This window comes from Mytilus californianus, unplaced genomic scaffold (assembly GCF_021869535.1).
Source record: "Mytilus californianus isolate M0D057914Y unplaced genomic scaffold, xbMytCali1.0.p SCAF_8, whole genome shotgun sequence".
In the NCBI taxonomy this organism is placed as follows: Eukaryota; Metazoa; Mollusca; class Bivalvia; order Mytilida; family Mytilidae; genus Mytilus; species Mytilus californianus.
Window position 1 is genome coordinate 2064276 of NW_026262734.1, and position 19919 is coordinate 2084194.

Genomic DNA, 19919 nt, shown 5'->3' on the forward strand with positions numbered 1-19919 from the left:
TTGTTTATATCATATTTGTTTTGTTTGAATGTTGAAGGCCATATATAGGCAAAATTTGCTCACGTGAATTGAACATGCAATTAACGTGAAAATGTTCACGTGAGATTCACCTGTTCACGTGAGATTCACCTCAAAGGAGCTTATACATGAAACTCACATGAATTTCACGTGAACTTTACAAAAAGAAAATTGGTCTTTTTCATGATTTCGATTAAATTTGAAAATTTAGATGTTATTTGAATTACCTTATTCTAAAAATTCACGTGAATTTCACGTGAAAACAATTCATGTGATTTTCACGTTTAATTTACGTGAAACTCGCATGAACTGATTTCACATGAGTTTCACGTATAAGCTCGCTTGAGCATATACTAGTATTTCTCTACATGCGGCACCCGTCATATTTGCTCATGTAAGTACAAAACCGGTGATACGTCTAATTTAGTAGATCACATTTGAGGAAAAGTGGACGGAACTGAAGACACGACTATTGGAACAAATCTGTCGTTATCTGTGAAACAGATGTTCCATAACGGTCAACCAACTCGTGATGGTATTCAGAAAGTTTTCGAAGAGATGATTTCAACTTCACTACGTGGAACTCTGGTTTAATAGCTTCCTCGTAAGCAGTAATCCTCTTTAAGGAAATTATGATAGGAAACTCAAGCCCTGGAATATCGTATCAACTAAGAGATATATACGTCATATGCAGGCGCTACTGGAATATTGCTACATAGAAATGATAAGTTCGATGGGATAGATGCGTTAAACAAACTTTGAATTATTTACTGAGAGGACAAAAAGTCATCATCTATATAAGGATAATGCTAGCTACTTTTCATTGTTTGAGAAGCTCCTATATAAAGTCAGACTCATATGAATAAAGGAACAGGTCGACAAGAAAAGTAGCACAGTTGGTTCCATTTGAATGTCGATGTTTTCTAGAAAAACATATCGTCCAAACGTAATAAATATTTTGTCAATCGGGAAAACAAGGGTCTTGATAATGTCTGTTTCAGAGAATTTTTTGTTTGAATCAGAAAGATTTTTTACAGTACGATGTATCCCTCCCTAATAAAAAATACTTTTATCCACGTTTGCCATTCTTTATGGCACAAAGCAGGACAAATCGTCGTTTTTAGTTTGGAATTTGGGAATTCTTGTGTAATGGGTAGAAAAGGTAAATATCTTAATACTACTAGTATTGCAAAAGGAAAGATACTTAGATTGTATGTACTCTAACAGATCTTTGGATTTTTAGTATCCACATCTGATTCACGCTAGAGTATGTAGTTTCACAATAACATTGAAAACTAAAAATACAACATATTATATAGGCACTTATGAAGATGTTGACGAATGCTTTTGTGGTATGGTTTATTTTTGGGTTGCTGTTTTATCAACACATGTCTCCTTTTATGAGTTGTAACTCGGGGTTTTACATTGTTGTGCCGATCAACCAAATTAATCATGATGATGTCAATTATCAGCTACAAATGATGAATAATTCACATTGAATCAGTTTATATACGGAAATATTAAATAGAAATAGTAATATATCCAACGGAAAATACATGACATCATCAATACACAGGAAAAGGAAATATTCAAATGTATTTAAAAATGACAACAGAATCAAATGAAAGTGTCAGGTAATTCATTTTAATTTTTAAATTATTTGTACATATTTATTTTCATTTATGCATAACATCAATCATTATTGGCTATCAGCTGTCTTGTATGTTTGTCAATCTGTATCTTTTGACACTCTACTTAATACAAGTTCACCTTCTTCTTATGGACGGTTATGTTTGGAAATATTGTTCTAGAAGCCTTAAAATATTTACAAGTATGTTGGTTTTCCCGTTTGAATGGTTTTACACTAGTAATTTTTTGGGGCCCTTTATAGCTTACTGTTCGGTGTGAGCCAAGGCTCCGTGTTGAAGACCGTACTGTGACCTATAATTGTTTACTTTTTTAAATTTTGACTTGGATGGAGAGTTGTCTCATTGGCACTCATACCACATCTTCTTATATCTATATATGATAAAAACCTACAAATTCATATTATTTATACTTATTTGAAAACATTACTCCCAAATTGCTTCCTATTGATTCATGCTCTTTTTTAAACATTTTTTTTTGTCGTAGAGCCGCAAGTGAAGGCATTTATTTGTAATTTTAAACGAGTCTTTTATTTACGACAGTTAATATATATATATTCAGAATATGATGATTTGAAACATTAAACAATTTTTATTATACAAAATTTTTTTAATATCAATATTATCAACGTAAAAGTTAAAGGTAAGTAATATTTAGTTTAAAAATATCAACAATTTACATAGGTGATTTAAAAATTTATTACTCTACCTAAAGTAAAATATAAAACCCTAAAATGAAGCTGAATGCTTTTTAATCTAAGAAAATAAATATAAGTCAAACATATTATTTTCATTGGTGTCCTTTATATGTATCGATTTCATCCGGGTACCCAACAACACAAATCAAACATAAGTGGAATATAGTGGTATGTAATAAAGAAAAGCCAATTTGACATTATATATGTCGTGTACTTGTTATTATTTCATACAAGTTATTACTTGTACAAAAACTTTGTACAAGTAATTACTTTTACGATGCCATCATACAAGTTATTACTTGTACAAAGATAATTGTACAAGTAATTAAATCATTCATCGTATGTATTTTTTTAAATTTATATTGTGTTTGTTTTTCCTTTTTTCAAGTGTTTATTAGTATTGATTTTGAAATGTTAGAAGGTTACAGACGACCGACGGACGCAAAGTAATAACCTTAGCTAACATGACACCTTGATCACATTGAGCTTAACAGCTTGTTGTCACTTAAATACGGACTACTGGTGCAAGGTGACTAAGTCGTTAAAAGGAAAAACAAAATGAAACCCTTCTACCATTTATTTTCAAACATAAATCATGATAAAAAGTTGCATATATGATATCATATATTGGAAACTCAAACAAAAGTCAAGCATAATAGATCAAATAAACTATTTGTTTGTACAAGATTTAGGACAAGGAAGCATGACATCTGGAATTTGCCTGTCTTACAGCCACCCCGACAGCTGCAGTGAACATGGCCTTAACACCACTTAAAGAAAGCAATTATACTGCTTTTCTGACGTTAACCTCAGTGTTCAATGGTATGTCCAATATTGTCAAATCCTTTCTCTGAATCTTTTCGATTTGATTTCGACTCATTAATTAAAACCAATCATGATTCCAACTTTTGTTCCTATTTTGTATCTATTTTCTGCAATATTCAGCACAACACCATTGATATTTATACAGTTCATCGGACTTCGGTCTACCCTTTTTACTGGTATTAAATATTTTCTCCAATTTTTAACTCTTTTGATATTCTTTTTGAAGAAGACAACATATCATCAGCCTGTATTTGTTGGCCTGACAGGGCTCGTTTTCTTGCACGTACTATTTTGAAGTTCGTGTCTGTGTCAACACCAGTTGCAGTGCTCGTACCAGTTGCAACATTGGTTTCAGTGTGTGTCTCCACATTGGTGTCGGTTTCAGTGTTTGTGTCCAGATCGGTTTCCGTTTCATCGTCGGTTTCGGTCTCAATGTTTGTTCTGACTTTTTGGAACTTATTTTGGCTACCTTTACATTACCAATAGTCTCTCTGTATCTTTCACGTGTGAATACTGAATTATTTGAAGATTTATTGTCATCCCACAATTTAATTATATCATCATGCAATTTCTTTTCTACTCTGTTTTCCACTTTTACACCTCAATTGTGCCTACTAAACTGAACAGTTTTGCTCACGTATTTGTTAAATAAATACCTTTAGGCTTAGTAATAAATTATTTCTTGAAAGGGAAAAGATTTTTTGTGAACATCAAATAGGCCAACGTAGAATAATAATTTGTACAAGGAATAACTTGTATGATGGCATCATACAGGTAATTACTTGTACACAATGTTTGTACAGGTAATTACTTATACTTATACTTATACAAAATAATAACATGTACACGACATATACAATGCTTTTATCAAGAGACGACATTTCTTCCAAGTTCCTAACTGGAATAGTTAAAGTTACATTTGACATGTTAAACTTTGTAGCTGTGAGATTAGGTGTTTCATAATTAAATTGACTAGCTTTTGTATTGTGTCTGTGGTGTTTTCTTATTATCAGAAATATTAAAATAAAAAAACAAGACGGGCATGTATTAATTAAGATATAATTAGCATGATTCCAGGATAGTTATTTTATTCTAGTTTCAACATTTAAAATCCAAAACTAAATAAATAAATATTGTATACTAGTTCTTATACCCGTGCTTTTAATTAAACGAACTGTCTTGTTATGTGACATTTGTAATTTGTTTTTCAAAGCTTTAGATATACCCCCGCATACCAGGAAGAACAGTAATAATCAAATTGACCAAAAACTTTTAACCTGAAGCGGGACAGACGGACGAACGGACGAATGGATGAACGGACGAATGGACGAACGGACGAACGGACGAACTAACGAACGGACGCACACACCGAAAATCATAATGTCCCTTAGTGGGGCATAAAAAGCAAGATTTGCATGTATTATTTATGATCCAGTTAGCATGATTCCAGCGAAGTTGTTTCTTTCTAGTTTCAACATTTAAAATCCGAAACTAAATAGATAAATGTTATATACTAGTTCCTATACCTATGTTTTAATCAAACCATCTGTTTTGTAATGTGACGTTTTTCAAAGCTTAAAATATACACGCATAACAGGAAGAACAGGAACAATAAAATTGATGTTGTATATAGGCCTTCACAGGCTATGTCTGTCAATGGATTCTGGTTGATTAATATTAACCAACCTTCATCTATTCAAACATGATTCGAATAATACGTAATACATACGTATGGTTTTCATAAAGAAAGAACTATTTTAAAGTACAAGCAATTCATTGATGTTTTGTTATAAGTTAGTTATCAATTATAATGTAATCTGTATACTTTATACCATAATGGTTTAGGTTAAACATTCAATTACAATATGAGCAGTATAACATAATGTTTTAGATTTATTTGCAGTTATTTTCACTGGAAGGATGATCAGTCTAGTGGTTATTGTTAGTGTAATAGTACAAACAGGTTGTAGACAATAATTAATTATGCCATTTTCTACGTTTGTTCTATACTATACTCTATAATTATGAAATAACCAAGCGTATTTAACCTTTTTAACGTCTTAACTCTTACCGTAGGATGTAAACGGTTTTAATATTGCAATCAATTTTTGAAATTTCTGTTTTATTTTTCTCATATTCACGCTATCCAGATCATACACATGACAAATGGAACATGCTTCAGCGAGATTTTATTCTACTACTATATAAAAATAAGAAGATGTGGTTTGTTTGCATTGAAACAGCTTTCCACTAGAGACCAAATGACGTAGAAGTTAACAACTACAAGTCATTGTACGGTCTTCAACAATGAGCAAAATCCATACCGCATAGTAAGCTATAAAAGGTCCGGACACGACGAATGCAAAACTATTTAATAATTCAGTACTAAAACTGCTGCTGCTACTTCTTTACTGCTCTAACGTTTTGAAATGTCACTATGACAACCTTTACTGATACTTCTTCTTGAAATGTTACTATGGCAACCTTAACTGTTACTACTTTTTGAAATACTACTACAGAAACCTTAACTGCTACAACTATTCTGCTTCTAATAAAAAAAAATCATACTAATATCACTTCTACTACTACTACTACTACTTTTTGAACTTCTACAGTCACCGAATAGTTTTCTACTTATAATAGTTATACTATTTTCAATATTTTCACTACTACTACTATTACTACTACATTAATATGACTAATTCTACCTATACTACCGCTATTCTTCTAAATGAAATAGATTTAGTATTTTCGGATCTTTACTAATATTAAATATTAATATATTGAATTTTACACCTCTCATTCTTCGAAATTTCTTTATTTGGTTTCATCTCCTCTAAGAAATCGCATGAGCCACCGTAGAGACTGTGACTTATAACTGCTGACATCTACGTCTCTTGTGAATAGTTGTCTCATTTGCAATCATATCTCATCTTCTTAGTTTTAAAATGATATACTCAAAAATGTGTCTGATGATATCAAGACTTTTTTTTCTTTTAGTATCACTATCAACAAACTGTATATCATATGCAAAGATTGGGAAAACCGCCACCTTCAAATGTCTATTCCAAACTGTCGACATATGGGCTGCTGGTATTGGGACAAGAAATTCAACTACGTATGCTATCAAGAGAAAAGTGAACGCTAAGCTGCAGATCGCTAAAAGGTTGTCTGTATCTGAGGATTACAGTTTGATAATCAAAAACGTTTCGAGGTCTGACTTTCAGACTTATCGTTGTACTGGATATAACTATTCACAACTAGAGACGTATGATATAGTTTTAAATGAAAGAAGTAAGTTAATTGAAATGTTTATTTTTCCTTAATTTGAATCTTTTTTTACTGGGTCTGTAGAAACACAATATAAATACAAAAACGTCATGTTAGAGTGCATTAATTGAAAGAAATAATTTTAATTTAGCCTTGAAATGTATATTCTTTTAATGGCATCAAAAGAACCGCAAGTGCAGCTTACTAAAAGGGGTGTATAAATGCCAACACAAATATAGGAAATCATCTATAGAGTTGGAGGTCGGGGCTTTGATCTCGAGTCGGATAAAACCGAAGACCTGACAATTGGTGGTTGCTTCTATTCTCATGTTGCATTGAGGAGTAAGAGAAAATACTAGTCGGCTTAAAGTCGTTATTATTATAGGTCTGGGTATGGAGACATATCTTCACGTGGACTGTTACTTTGTGAACTAGCAAGTAAAAGATCCGCTTCAGAAAGTCGGCCTACTGTTACTTTGTGAACTAACAAGTAAAACATCCACCTCAGAGAGTCGGCCTAGTACAAAACATGGTTTATATTTATGTCACACGAGCATGAACTCGTCCTAATATGTATGTTATATTTGCTTCTGTAGTTTTAAACACAATCCATCATATCTTTTATTAGAATATTGCTGTTTTTAAAATATGTATATTACATATGCAGATAAATGGAAATAAAGAATTTAAAGAATGAACAGTAATTTTGACATTCATCATTTAATTATATAAAGACATCTAAGATTATCTAATATACGCTCTGCGTCGTTCATTATACTTTCTGTACATGTAGTAGATCCTTCAAACATACGAATCATAGAAGAAACAGAACCACAAAGTGTTATTGGTGTGATAGGACAAAATATGTCCATAACTTGTACGGTGACTAGTGGCGAACCAGAAGAAACTCTAATAATAGAAGACGACAAAAGAAGGAAAATGGCAAAAGGTGGTCCTGGTTCCGTAAAACTTCAACTGGAACCAGATCATAATGATGATGGCAGAAACTTTACATGCCTTGTAATGAGTTGTGATGAACAGGTTTTATCCTATACAGTCCAACTCAATATTCGATGCAAGTATTTCACATTAGGGAAGTGAAAATATTCTTTTTATGAAAATGTCAACAAATATATGTGGTATTCGAAAAAAAGATTGTGGCAGTCGATGATTCGTCATTAAGTGTCGTGCAGTGTTGTTAAACAGTCTTACAAAGCGTCACATGAGAGTAAATTTTGATGAAACGGTCATACATATCAGTCGCAACCTATCACTAGCGTCAATGACATACCTAACAAAATTGTTATATCTCTTTTGAGATAGAATGTTGTTTTTTTTTTTTTTTATATTTAACGTCTAATACTTCCAAATCATCACTATTCAAACGAAAGAGAAAAATACTGTTTTGAAATGCAATATTTACCTTGCTTGCAAACGTAACAGAACATCTATAAATTAAACTTTTCTTTAAAGAAAATGCCTTCAAATTTGGTATTTAACCGAAATCATGACTGATATTAAAATTCATAATAATTTAACTTGCAGTCATATTAAATAAAATATTCTAATTCAAGAAACAATAATTAAAAGCTAAAAAAAAAACGCATTACATCTATTGAGTTTTTGACTGTATATTTTTTTTCTGGTGTAGTAAAGGCTTTTTATTTCTGTTCATTTGTCTTGAACATCCGCTTTGAATGTGTCAAACTGTACATAGCGTCTTCATAGATACCAGGATTAAAATTGGGTACGTCAGACTTGCGTTTCATATACAAAAGACTCATCAGTGACGCCCGAATATTTTTTTTTTAAAAGGCCCAACTATGTACGAAGTTGCATGTTAAGAATTGAAAATGGAAACGGGGAATGCGTCAAAAAGACCGTTACCCCGACCAAAGAACAGAAAACAGCCCAAGACCACCAATGGGTAACTTATTATTTATTTAACAGAAAAATCTGTTTTATTGTAGATAAGCCAAACATAACCATACAAGCATATCCACACAACACCACCATGGAAGGAGATCCTTTAGAATTAAGATGCAATGATCGGGAGGGTAGTACTAATGTCATCAGTGGATATAATTGGCAACATAATGGAAAGTACCTGCAACACTCGTTAAAGGTCATGCAACTCAATGTCACTACACGAATGGACAATGGCAACTTTACTTGTACTGCTGAAAACGAGGCTGGTGAAGCAAGAGATACTATAGAAATAAATGTTCTTTGTAAGTATATTAGCAGCAACTGCATTTAATTGATAGTCAACTAATAAGTAAATAAATATATAGATAAGATAGTATCGTAGCTTGTATGGTGCTGTGTAGCTCTTTACTCTTTCAATGGATAGTATATACATTTACAGTCACACCACATCTCTTTTTTTATTCAAATGATTTCAAAAAGTTAATATCACAACCATTAAGCATGAATTGAAATTCAATAGAAAAAAAAATTCAAAAAAAATAAATAATTTGCACTTTTGAATTACTATATTCTTCTAAGATAACACAGAAAAGAAGTTGCTTAATAATTTTTGAATGAAAATTAAAGCTTTATGACCAACATAGTTTGACCATTCGTTAGAAATTACTTTAAGTTAAACTTAGCTAATAGATTACTTTCTGTTATTTTTGTCGTTTGGTTGCCGTATCGCTGACGTTAATACGACATCAGCATGATCTGTAATTCGTTTTTTTTTCTATTTATATCCATTTATATCTTGTCTTATTAAATTAATGTATATTTGATTTTATAGACGCACCAGTGATCGAAAATTATTCGGTTTCTTTCTTCGAGAACAACTCAAACCTATTGGTCAGTTGCAAGGTATCTGGAAATCCAAATAATTTCACATTTGGAGAATGGATTCATTTGTCTGATGTTGACACACCTATTCGTTATCTAAATGGATCCGAGGATGGGATGTTGGCTATTTCATCCTTCACTGGTACCGCTGAGGCGTATGAAAATGGTGGTGTGTATGTTTGCAATGTTTCTAATGGGATACATTCTACTGACGGTAGTTTATGGCAAACAGGAAAAATTCACGTCATTATAAAAGGTACACTAGAAAAACTTATTTAGATCTTGTCAATCACTTCGTATTTGATTTATTTTTTATCAAAACATTGCATGACAAAGTAATTCAACTGAACGATTAAACCAAACACCAAAAACTCCCAGGTTAGGAGGAGGGTTGGGATCCCGCTAACATGTTTACCCCCGCCACATTCTGTATGTATGTGCCTGTCCCAAGTCAGAAGCCTGTAATTCAGTGGTTGCCGTTTGTTTATGTGTTACATATTTGTTTTTCGTTCATTTTTTGTACATAAATTAGGCCGTTAGTTTTCTCGTTTGAATTGTTTTACATTGTCATTTCGGGGCCTTTTATAGCTGACTGTGCGGTTTGTTGAAGGCCATACGGTGACCTATAGATGTTAATTTATGTGTCATTTGGTCTCTTGTGGAGAGTTGTCTCATTGGCAATCATACCACATCTTCTTTTTTATATTAACTATTAGACAAGAGAAATCAAGCGTCTCAATGATCAACATTAGTGGTTGTCAAAGTCTTATATACCCAATGAAATGATTCCTGTAAATTTTATGGTTCAAATTTCTTGAAATATTCATATTTTTGTCAACAGGTCAATTTAAAGATTTTGTTACATTCACAGGAGAGATGATCACGTAACTAATGTAGAATGCTATTTTTCCTGACGTCAAACTGTGAAATATTGAGAAAAGATGCATTTTCGAATCATTTTAATCAGTAGTTTGAAAACGAGTGCATTGACCCCTCTTTTTATGGCTTGAATATGTATGAAGATTATCTGTACCAATTTTTATGAACAAATCATTAATGGATAAATATACCACAAAAATGTCGTTTTTATCTAAAATCTAAAATTATGAAAAGTAATAAATGAATTTTGTCCAAAAAGTTATGCACAAATTTAGAGCATACCTATGTAAATAAGATATTCCAAATGTTTTTACAAACATCATTTGTGTTTATCTTTTAAAATAAAAAAGTTAGGTATGTCTATCCAATGGATAGAAATATCAAATAAACCGAAATGATAAGTAAATGTCTAAAATTTCGACCTTATTTATCTCTAGAATTAGCATATGGATGTATAGTTTTTATTACATATTTGAATTAATATCGTATGCCCTTAAAATAAATCCTGAATTATTGATGTTATTTCTGTAATAATAAACAAAAGGAGCAAACATCCGTTTACTTAGCCTCGACTACGAGTCTCTAGGTAAACTTAATTTGCAACAGTAAGAACTTTGTTTCACGTTGGTCAAGCTAAAAATAAAATACAGTTGAATTGCGTATACAAAACATTACTTAAATAAGATAAAAGAAAATATAATTCCATTTTCACATGGATGTTTTTGTATGTTGTTAAATCTTTCATTCGAAGATGTTCTACCGACAAAAAAGAACAAATTTCGGACCACTCAGTTATCGGCAGCTAGTTTTTTCTTACATGACTAAAAAGGAATATGTCCGTATGGGCGGAATTAACCGGTACATACATGTAGGTTTTTGGAAATGTGGATTGTTTTTCATTAGATAATATGTGTTTTATATTGAGCCTTCAATCAAGCACGTTGTACAATTGTTCTCGAAACGTTTCGACATCAGCACCGCGAATCTTACCAAAAATCCTTGTAAAAGAGGGACGAAAGATACCAGAGGGACAGTCAAACTCATAGATCGAAAACAAACTGACAACGCCATGGCCAAAAATAAAAAGACAAACAGACAAATGACACAACATAGAAAACTAAAGACTAAGCAACACGAACCCCACCAAAAACTGGACTGATCTCAGGTACTCCGGAAGGGTAAGCAGATCCTGCTCCACATGTGACACCCGTCGTGTCGCTTATGTTATTACAAATCCGGTAAATAGTCTAATTCGGTAGGTCACATTCGTGAAAAGGGAAGGGTATTGTAGTTACGACATAAGGAACATATCCGATATCATCTGTGAAACGGTTATCCCATAACGGTCAACCAACTCGTGATGGCGTCCGTAAATTAATATTCTCCTAGTTACCAAGTGTAGTCAATTATATTGTGTTTGATTAAGCACGACTTAAAAACACCATTTGGTTGTAATTAAATGAATATATCTATATGAAACATATGTGTACTGTTTTTATTAAAAAGCATATGCTATTTCTATGTCATCATGGTTATTTCTTCCACAAATACCATATAATGAGAAAGTTATGGACAAAAAATACCATACAGTGACATTTGTAATCCTAAATCACACCTTATGTATTAATATGATGAAAACAAATTAAGAAAAGCAATATTTTGGGTGTATCCTGGTGATGGATACATTCAATCAACTTGTGTAATTTAAAACTTTAAAAGTCATTTTGTTTTTTTTTTTCTTTAAAAAAATGTCTGATAATGTGATAGTTGTTCATAAAAAACTAGCTGGGGACATTTATAAATGAATTTATACCTTAAATGTTCAAATGAAAACAAATGAAGCATTAGATTAAAAAAATTGGTTGTAAATTTTGTATGCATAAATTGATTTCACTTTAAAGGACGTTTTTTTATAATTTTTATTCCAGAAAGTCCTGTGTTTACAAAACAAAATAAACCTGAACAAGTTGGTTATATCGATAATACATCGAGTCTGTTTGTTGATGTGATGAGATCTTCGAGAATAATGTCAACAAAATGGTACATAGAACTTTCGGAAGTTCTAAAGACAGAACGATTAACAATGCCTCGGAAGAGTCTAATAATAAAAGCACAATTCCACAACAAGATAGTATACACCAAAGGTTATCGTTGTAATCTTACAATAGACAAAACAAAACCAGAGGATTTTCAAAACTATAAAGTGACAGTACAAAACCAATATGGCTTCAGCTCTTTTATCATACAGCTACGGTATGCAGGTATGTCATAATACAAAAGAATGCGTTTTCAGAATATGAAAAGGGTTGATTAGTATATCAGCACATACAATGTAAAACCTTAAGCTTCCTTTCACTGTGTGCAATCCTCGGATATCTGTGATATAATATTTCCCAGTATAACATGATTGTACCATACTGGTACCTTCTTTTTTGTCGTTTGCGTTATATAAAATACTGTGAATTTAAGACGAAGAACATTAATAAAAGCACTGTTCCTTTGCTTTTTGTGTTTTTTTTTGCTGCGCATGTTTTTATTTCATTGATAGATACCCCATATCCTTAATATTCTATTATATGTTTGCATGTACTATACAATGACTATTGTTATGTACAAAATGTACTTGTCTCTCCATGCGTTTACATAATTTTTTAACTCAATGACATTATCACCTACAGTTTGTCAAGGTCGATAATTTATATTTTGAGAACGGTTTACATAATAAACTAGTGTAGTGCAAATTGCCAGGTATTTGATTTGAGTGTACTATATTAAAAAATAATGGTTGGATACAATGTCGTCAAATGTTGTTATTCAAGTGTCCAAAACCCGAAAGACGGCTAAGAGACAATTAAACAATTCCTCATAACATTACAGAGATAACTACTAAAGCAATGGAAATTGTAGTCAGGTTTACGATTTTCTTGAATTGATATAAATTGACTGGTATTCAACCTCTATTACAATTGATAAACACCAATGCGATATGAAGCATTTTTCCACTCAACTCCTACAATTTCCAGGCTGTGAATAAATGCGCTTTTCTTGATTAACCTTTACCAGGAACACTCAAATCGAATATTTGAAAGCCAATAAAGTGCATACCATCTACTAATAATTGTTAACATTGAGATTCAACTAAAAACCAGTAAAAAATTGTCGACGAACAAATCATACAAAGATCCTTAGCTTAAATAAAGCATTACCCGTTTATTCCGGCGTTTTAAGTGGAACGTGTAAGAGACAACACATTGTTTTCTGTTTCTCCTATAGGCCCTCCGAGGATGCCACATATAACCACTGTTAAGAGAACATCCAATGGCATTCTTGTTAAATGGGAATCAGTTTTTGATGGAGGTTATGAAACAACGTATGAGGTCGAATATCGAAAAGTGACGGAAACAAAGTGGGATAGGATACACATTAAGGAAAACCATCTAAGCACGACCTTTATAGCAGATCCGAATACTGACTATTTGGTAAGAATGAAAGCATTGAACAAGATGGGAAACAGTAGCTCCACAAAAGAACAAACGGTTCCTACGGAAGGTAAAGACATTATGTTTTACTTTAAATCGAATTACGCTTAATAGCTTAAACAACTTGCAAACCTGTTATCACGTAAATGTCTGTTAATAAACGAGCAGAGTCTGCCTCTGATGGTCTATGTATTTGTCCGACAGTTTAAGGTATGCCCCTAATTATTTGTTGTAACGTTGCGTTTGCCACCAATTATAATGGTGAACAGTTTTTAATATAATAGCAGAACTCCGATGGTATGAGGTATCTACGTGGTATATGTTGTCGCACCATTTCCACTGTCCAATTTATTTTAGAATACAATGCTGAATTAATGGATATAAATGTCAATGAGAGATTCGAATGCAATGTGATATGTAACTCCTCTTTTGATTGGATTATGTCTGTCGTTAACTCTACGATTGACGGTCGGAGTCATTGGCAACGATGTTGCGCAATCGCAAACGACACGTGCAGGATTATTCAAATGTTGTATTATTAACATTATACCAATATTGCATGGCGTCGCCAGTAAAACTGTATTTGTGACCGTCAAATTCCAAATCGATGTTACAACTCTTCAAACACAGTACAGTTATTCCTTAAGCATATCAATTACACCAACCAAATGCGTCTAGAGTGCAGTTTACTGTTATCGACATTAGACAGGTGTCTATACGATATGTCTTCACTATATGTCGCCCCGTGACCATACTTTCCTGTAATAACATGTTTTGTTGCATGATGATAGTGACTTATTTCAATATGTGCGGAAATTTTGCTAGTTTAATATAATTCAATGACAATTTGCATATGTATTTAGAAATGTTTGAAGGTAATTTAGAAAAAATACAGAAGAACCGGTGAAGTAAACGTAAGTATAACTGACTTGATCGTGGTGCAAGATGAAAGCACTTTGAAGTTTTTGCTGACAGCTCTTATTTGCCCCTAGTCTATGTGAGGAGTTTATTAACTGAGAGTATCGAACATTTGCCTTTAACAACAAATTCTATAATGGACAAAACACTTAACCGGCTACATCATACACACTTTTTAAAAATATCAAAATATCATACCTCAAATGACTCACACTGTAAAATAAGGAATTATCTCAGAAGTTGGTAGTTGATGAAGGTTAACATTGAGTTTGTGGTTACACAAGTCTAAATGTTTAATTAAAGCACCCCCCCCCCACCCCCCCCCCCCCCAAAAAAAAAAAAAAAAAAAAGAAATCAAACACCAGTTATTTGTTGCACACTCAAATATCAACAAAGTTTACATGAGTAACTAAGAAAGAGTTCAGAAATAATTTTTCACTTTTATACACCAAAATTTTGGTTTAAAAATGTACTTTTAAACGTTACCGTGTTCTTCCGCTTTTCTAAATACTTATATTATATTATATTGTTTATCAATGATGTTATAGATAAGGAAATCCAGCATTCGGCGGTGATTTATGGGACCAGTGTATTTACAGTGATTATGTTCTGCATCAGTGGAGTGTTTGGATGTTTCTGGTGCTATTCTATAATAGGTATTTACATCTTAAACAAATCAATGTACTTGATTCAATGAGTATTTAAAGTACATATATGATCAAATTGTATAACAAAACTAAGACGAATGTGTTGTTCGTTGTTGGTGTCTATCTTTCGAAGGCGCCGAATCTTTGTGGTTGTGTTGTCTGTTGTACTATTCAATATCTTACTAATTGCTATATCCTTTTTATATAAACGACTATGAAGTAAAAGGAATGTGGACGACAACAATCTATCTTAAAGACGCAAAAAACCAAACGACTTACATACCTGTAGAATATGCAAATTCAGTGTGACAATTGTATGCATTATTTCTTACAATGCCATATCAAAACAACAATATTTTCTAGGGAATATATAATATAAGAAACATCTTGACCATACCATTGGATAAAAACATACTTGCTTACTACCTGTTTTTAATATTGAATGCACCTTGCTGACAAATTATAAATAAACTCTTACTATATTGGCTACAAAGAAAATGTGTATTGGACCTTGGGGTGGGGGCTAGAGAATGCAGTAGTTGGTGCCTATCCATTTGGCATTTGCATTGTCAACCATCATCGTCAGTAGCCTATCACTTCTGGTATGAGAAATAGTGCATGTCTTCATTTCTAAACATATACAATTGATATTGAACTATTGAACTATTTACTGTGTCAAAGTATACGAAGTAGACATAGGTACAAAGAGATATTTGAAATTAGACAGAAACTACGAATACTAAAAAGGACATTATATATGAACATTTTTTATATTTTTCAGAGAAAAAGAAAAGAATGAAAGCTAACAACCATGAGTATGATTAATATATGTATTCTGTTAAGTAAATCGGGCTATTTTCGCGTCGAGTTTTGATTGCGGTTTGGGCTTTTTTGATAGGGTAGTTAAATCTTCGTTGTTTTTGTTATTCACGTCGCATGACTTTGTGCAATCGATTCAAATCAACAGTGAAATGTTTACGTAGGGTACTTCAATTTCGTGTTAAAATGTTTATCATGAATATAGCGAAAATAAGGCACGCGGAAATTTCCGATTTGCGGCTTATGAGGCAATCATTTTTATATAAATACCCAAGGCAACAAAAAAAAGAATTAAGCAAATTGACCGAAATAACCGCAACAAAAACTCAAATAAGACATAAAAAACACGATTTATTCTTCGTGTGTAAAACAATGTATGACCTTTCCTATGAACTGAAACTAACTTGTATCATTGAAAAGCAAACGGCATTCCTTATTACTGATTAGAGAACGATAAAATAAAATCTATGACACAATCGTACTTTTCTAGTTTTTCACGTTTGATATATTATGAGAGAACAATGCTTTACAACACGTTATAACATTTTACAACACGTTATAACACTTTACAATACGTTACAACACTTGCAAACACGTTACTAAACGTTACAACACTTTACAACACGAAATTTCATCTTTAGTTATTTATGTTGAATTGACCAAATTCACATTTTTTTCAGCATTGATATAAATCAAGATCAACAGTTAGCGGAAGACAACGGTAATATACAAAAGTATGACTCATATGGGTATACGACAATTAGACAGCAACATAACAGTAACAATAAAACAAGAAAAGTCAGTTTGTATTCCCTGTTATTTGAAATATTTAATATCATACTATGATGAAAGTTAAAAATTTATTATATAAAGTGTAATTTTCATTTATTAGCTCTCGGTCGATACCTCTGGTGGAGAACATTGTCAGCCAAGTAGTAAGAGCTCCGGTACTGTCATGATCTCTAACATCCCCTTTCGTATATTCTACATTCCCAAATTTGAAAAGACACTAAGGTTCCAACTGCCTCAGGCCGTAAATGGATTTGGCTCTTTTTTTCTTTGGGTTCTTTTTTTTATCGTAGGTTCACGTACGCGTATTTATACAATTATACATCTTTGAATTTAACGATTTTGGCCTTGAGTGTTCCTGATGAAATAAAAAAGCACTTTGAATGCAACACATTTTAAGAGTGGTATTTCCATTGTAATGAATGTTTGAACCAAAATTTCATCAAGACTAAAGTTAAATGTTTGTCTTCCCAATATGCTTAGTTCGACGATAGACTTGAAATATTTATGTACAGTCTCGGGCCCGTTATATACTTTCATAAAAACTGTAAGTTTGAAATAACAGATACTAAAAATAGATTTAAAATAACAGAACTGTAATTATAATAATACAATTATTTTGCAATCAATTATTAGTCAATAGATGTATTTGGACAACATGTACTAAGTCTTTCTTTTTGAAACTCAAGAATGCTTGTTTTCATATTTGTCAATTTGGCACAAAAGAAAATGCTTAAACACGCGATATCGTGCTTGCCCAATTCGTCAATGGGTAGCGTGCTTGCCTCGAGTGCAGGATGTCAGGGGTTCGATCCCTGGGTGGTTCTCAACCAAATACTTTATAATTGGTATTTGCTGCTTCTCCTTCGGGCTAGCGGTTAGAGGGTAAGAGCAAAGGCAGATCGACTCGGAATCATAATAATGTGTCTATGTACGGTGACTTATCTTCAGCATAGGGTCAATACTCGCATCACATTATAAAATTGAGAATGGAAATGGGGAATGTGTCAAAGAGACAACAACCCGACCACAGAACAGACAACAGCAGAAGGCCACCAACAGGTCTTCAATGCAGCGAGAAATTCCCGCACCCGGAGGCGTCCTTCAGCTGTCCCCTAAACAAATATATATACTAGTTCAGTGATAATGAACGCCATACTAAACTCCAAATTGTACACAAGAAACTAAAATTAAAAATAATACAAGACTAACAAAGGCTAGAGGCTCCTGACTTGGGACAGGCGCAAAAATGCGGCGGGGTTAAACATGTTTATGAGATCTCAACCGTCCCCCTATACCTCTAGCCAATGTAGAAAAGTAAACGCATAACAATACGCACATTAAAATTCAGTTCAAGAGAAGTCCGAGTCTGATGTCAGAAGATGTAACCAAAGAAAATAAACAAAATGACAATAATACATAAATAACAACAGACTACTAGCAGTTAACTGACATGCCAGCTCCAGACTTCAATTAAACTGATTGAAAGATTATGTCTTCATCATATGGATATCAGGCACAATCCTTCCCGTTAGGGGTTTAGTATCATACCATCATAACATATATGAGAAGAACATAACCCGTGTCATGCCAACAACTGGTTTTTAAATAAATGTGTTTAGTGCCGATGCAAAGACCCTATAAGTGAATCAATATTAACGCCAAAATATGCAACCTTTAATGACCTGACAACAGTATCGTAACTATATCCCTTCTTAATAAGTCTATTTAAAGGTTTTGTTAGTTTCAGAGGTGAATACTGACATTTTTGTGCTTTATAAAGAATATTTCCATAAAAAAATGGATGTGAAAAACCTGAACGTATAAGAAGTCTGCATGTTGAGCTATATTTACGAATGATGTCCTTATACCGATGATAAAATTTAGTAAATGTTTTGACTAGTTTGTGATATCGAAAACCTTGTTCTCGCTCAAATATACATGTAATATTTACCGTTGGACGTAAAACAACAATCCATTTTCTTCCTCCTCGTCGTCGGTCGTCTTCCTCCTCCTGCTCATCCACCTCCCAATGCACCTCCTCCTCCTCCGCCTGGTTGAATACTTCCTTGTTCGGGTTTTCCTTTACATTTGGTCCTCATGGTTTTATTAACCCTTCTAAGTGTGCATAAGTTTTAAGTTTTAAGTTTTAACATTATTTTGGCATCGTGGATTCCTGAAGGGACGTCAATTGTCGAAATTCTCATCTAGTGCAGTATAATTTTTATGTATGATATAAAATGTGAATCATGTTTAGTTATTTCGTTTGTCTGGACGAGTATCTATTAATACATAATTCTTATATGATGTGTATATCTACAAATACTTGAATCGGATTGGTCCGTTAGAATATTTTGCGATACATTTTTTATGGTTATATCTGATTATTTTTTTTCTTAGGCGTTGTTAATGACAACAATATACCGGAAATAAACATTATACCTCCTGCTGAAAACAACATCAATGTTAACGTGCTACAGGGTGCGTTCGGTATTAACGTGCTACAGGGTGCGTTCGGTGAGAGTTGTGAAGGATACTCATCAATAGATCGACGGAAAAGAATATCCATGAGTCAGAAGGTCTCATATATGGCAAACAGAAGTACAAAGGTCGTGTCGACAGAACTATGACACATATATCATGTATATTTCAGTTACTATAGTCAAGTTCTAATTAAATGTAAAATATTTTGAAAAGATGTTTTAACAACGAATATATAGGTACCTGATATTGATATTTCGGTGCATTTAAAAAATGATCTTTTATAACAGCGAAAGGCTTTTAGATAATAATTGCCATGTTGGCTCTAGTTATATAGAATGTGTTAAACAATATAAATATATAGTTTCTCGTTATGGAAGATACTGAGAAATATAAAAAGAAGAGAAAGTTACTAAGAAAGGAATGAAAGCCTGTTTTAGGATATACAGAGATATGAAAAGTGCAAACTTGTGTTAAAACATTTTTTCATATATTTGATCACTGTATTAAACACATCGTTTTGCATGGATGTAAAAATTGAGTGTTATTAACATAACACATAAAAGAAAAACAAAACTTTCTCTTTTTGAGATATTTAAAGAATAAACCTTTTAATAACTTAATATTAAGTTTGGTAAA

The 19919-nt window shown here is 32.6% G+C and overlaps 1 protein-coding gene across 1 annotated transcript; it reads left to right on the forward strand.

Moving 5' to 3' along the window:
• The first annotated feature begins 1558 nt into the window (after positions 1 to 1558).
• LOC127711157 (cell adhesion molecule DSCAM-like) lies at positions 1559 to 19757 on the forward strand. Its single transcript, XM_052217107.1, has 12 exons — positions 1559 to 1652; positions 5091 to 5150; positions 6188 to 6481; positions 7251 to 7532; positions 8428 to 8688; positions 9219 to 9524; positions 12076 to 12408; positions 13421 to 13696; positions 15093 to 15200; positions 15973 to 16006; positions 16691 to 16731; positions 19200 to 19757. Exons 1-12 carry the CDS (start codon positions 1640 to 1642, stop codon positions 19427 to 19429), a joined length of 2238 nt encoding a protein of 745 aa, XP_052073067.1. The 5' UTR covers positions 1559 to 1639; the 3' UTR covers positions 19430 to 19757.
• Positions 19758 to 19919: the final 162 nt, after the last annotated feature.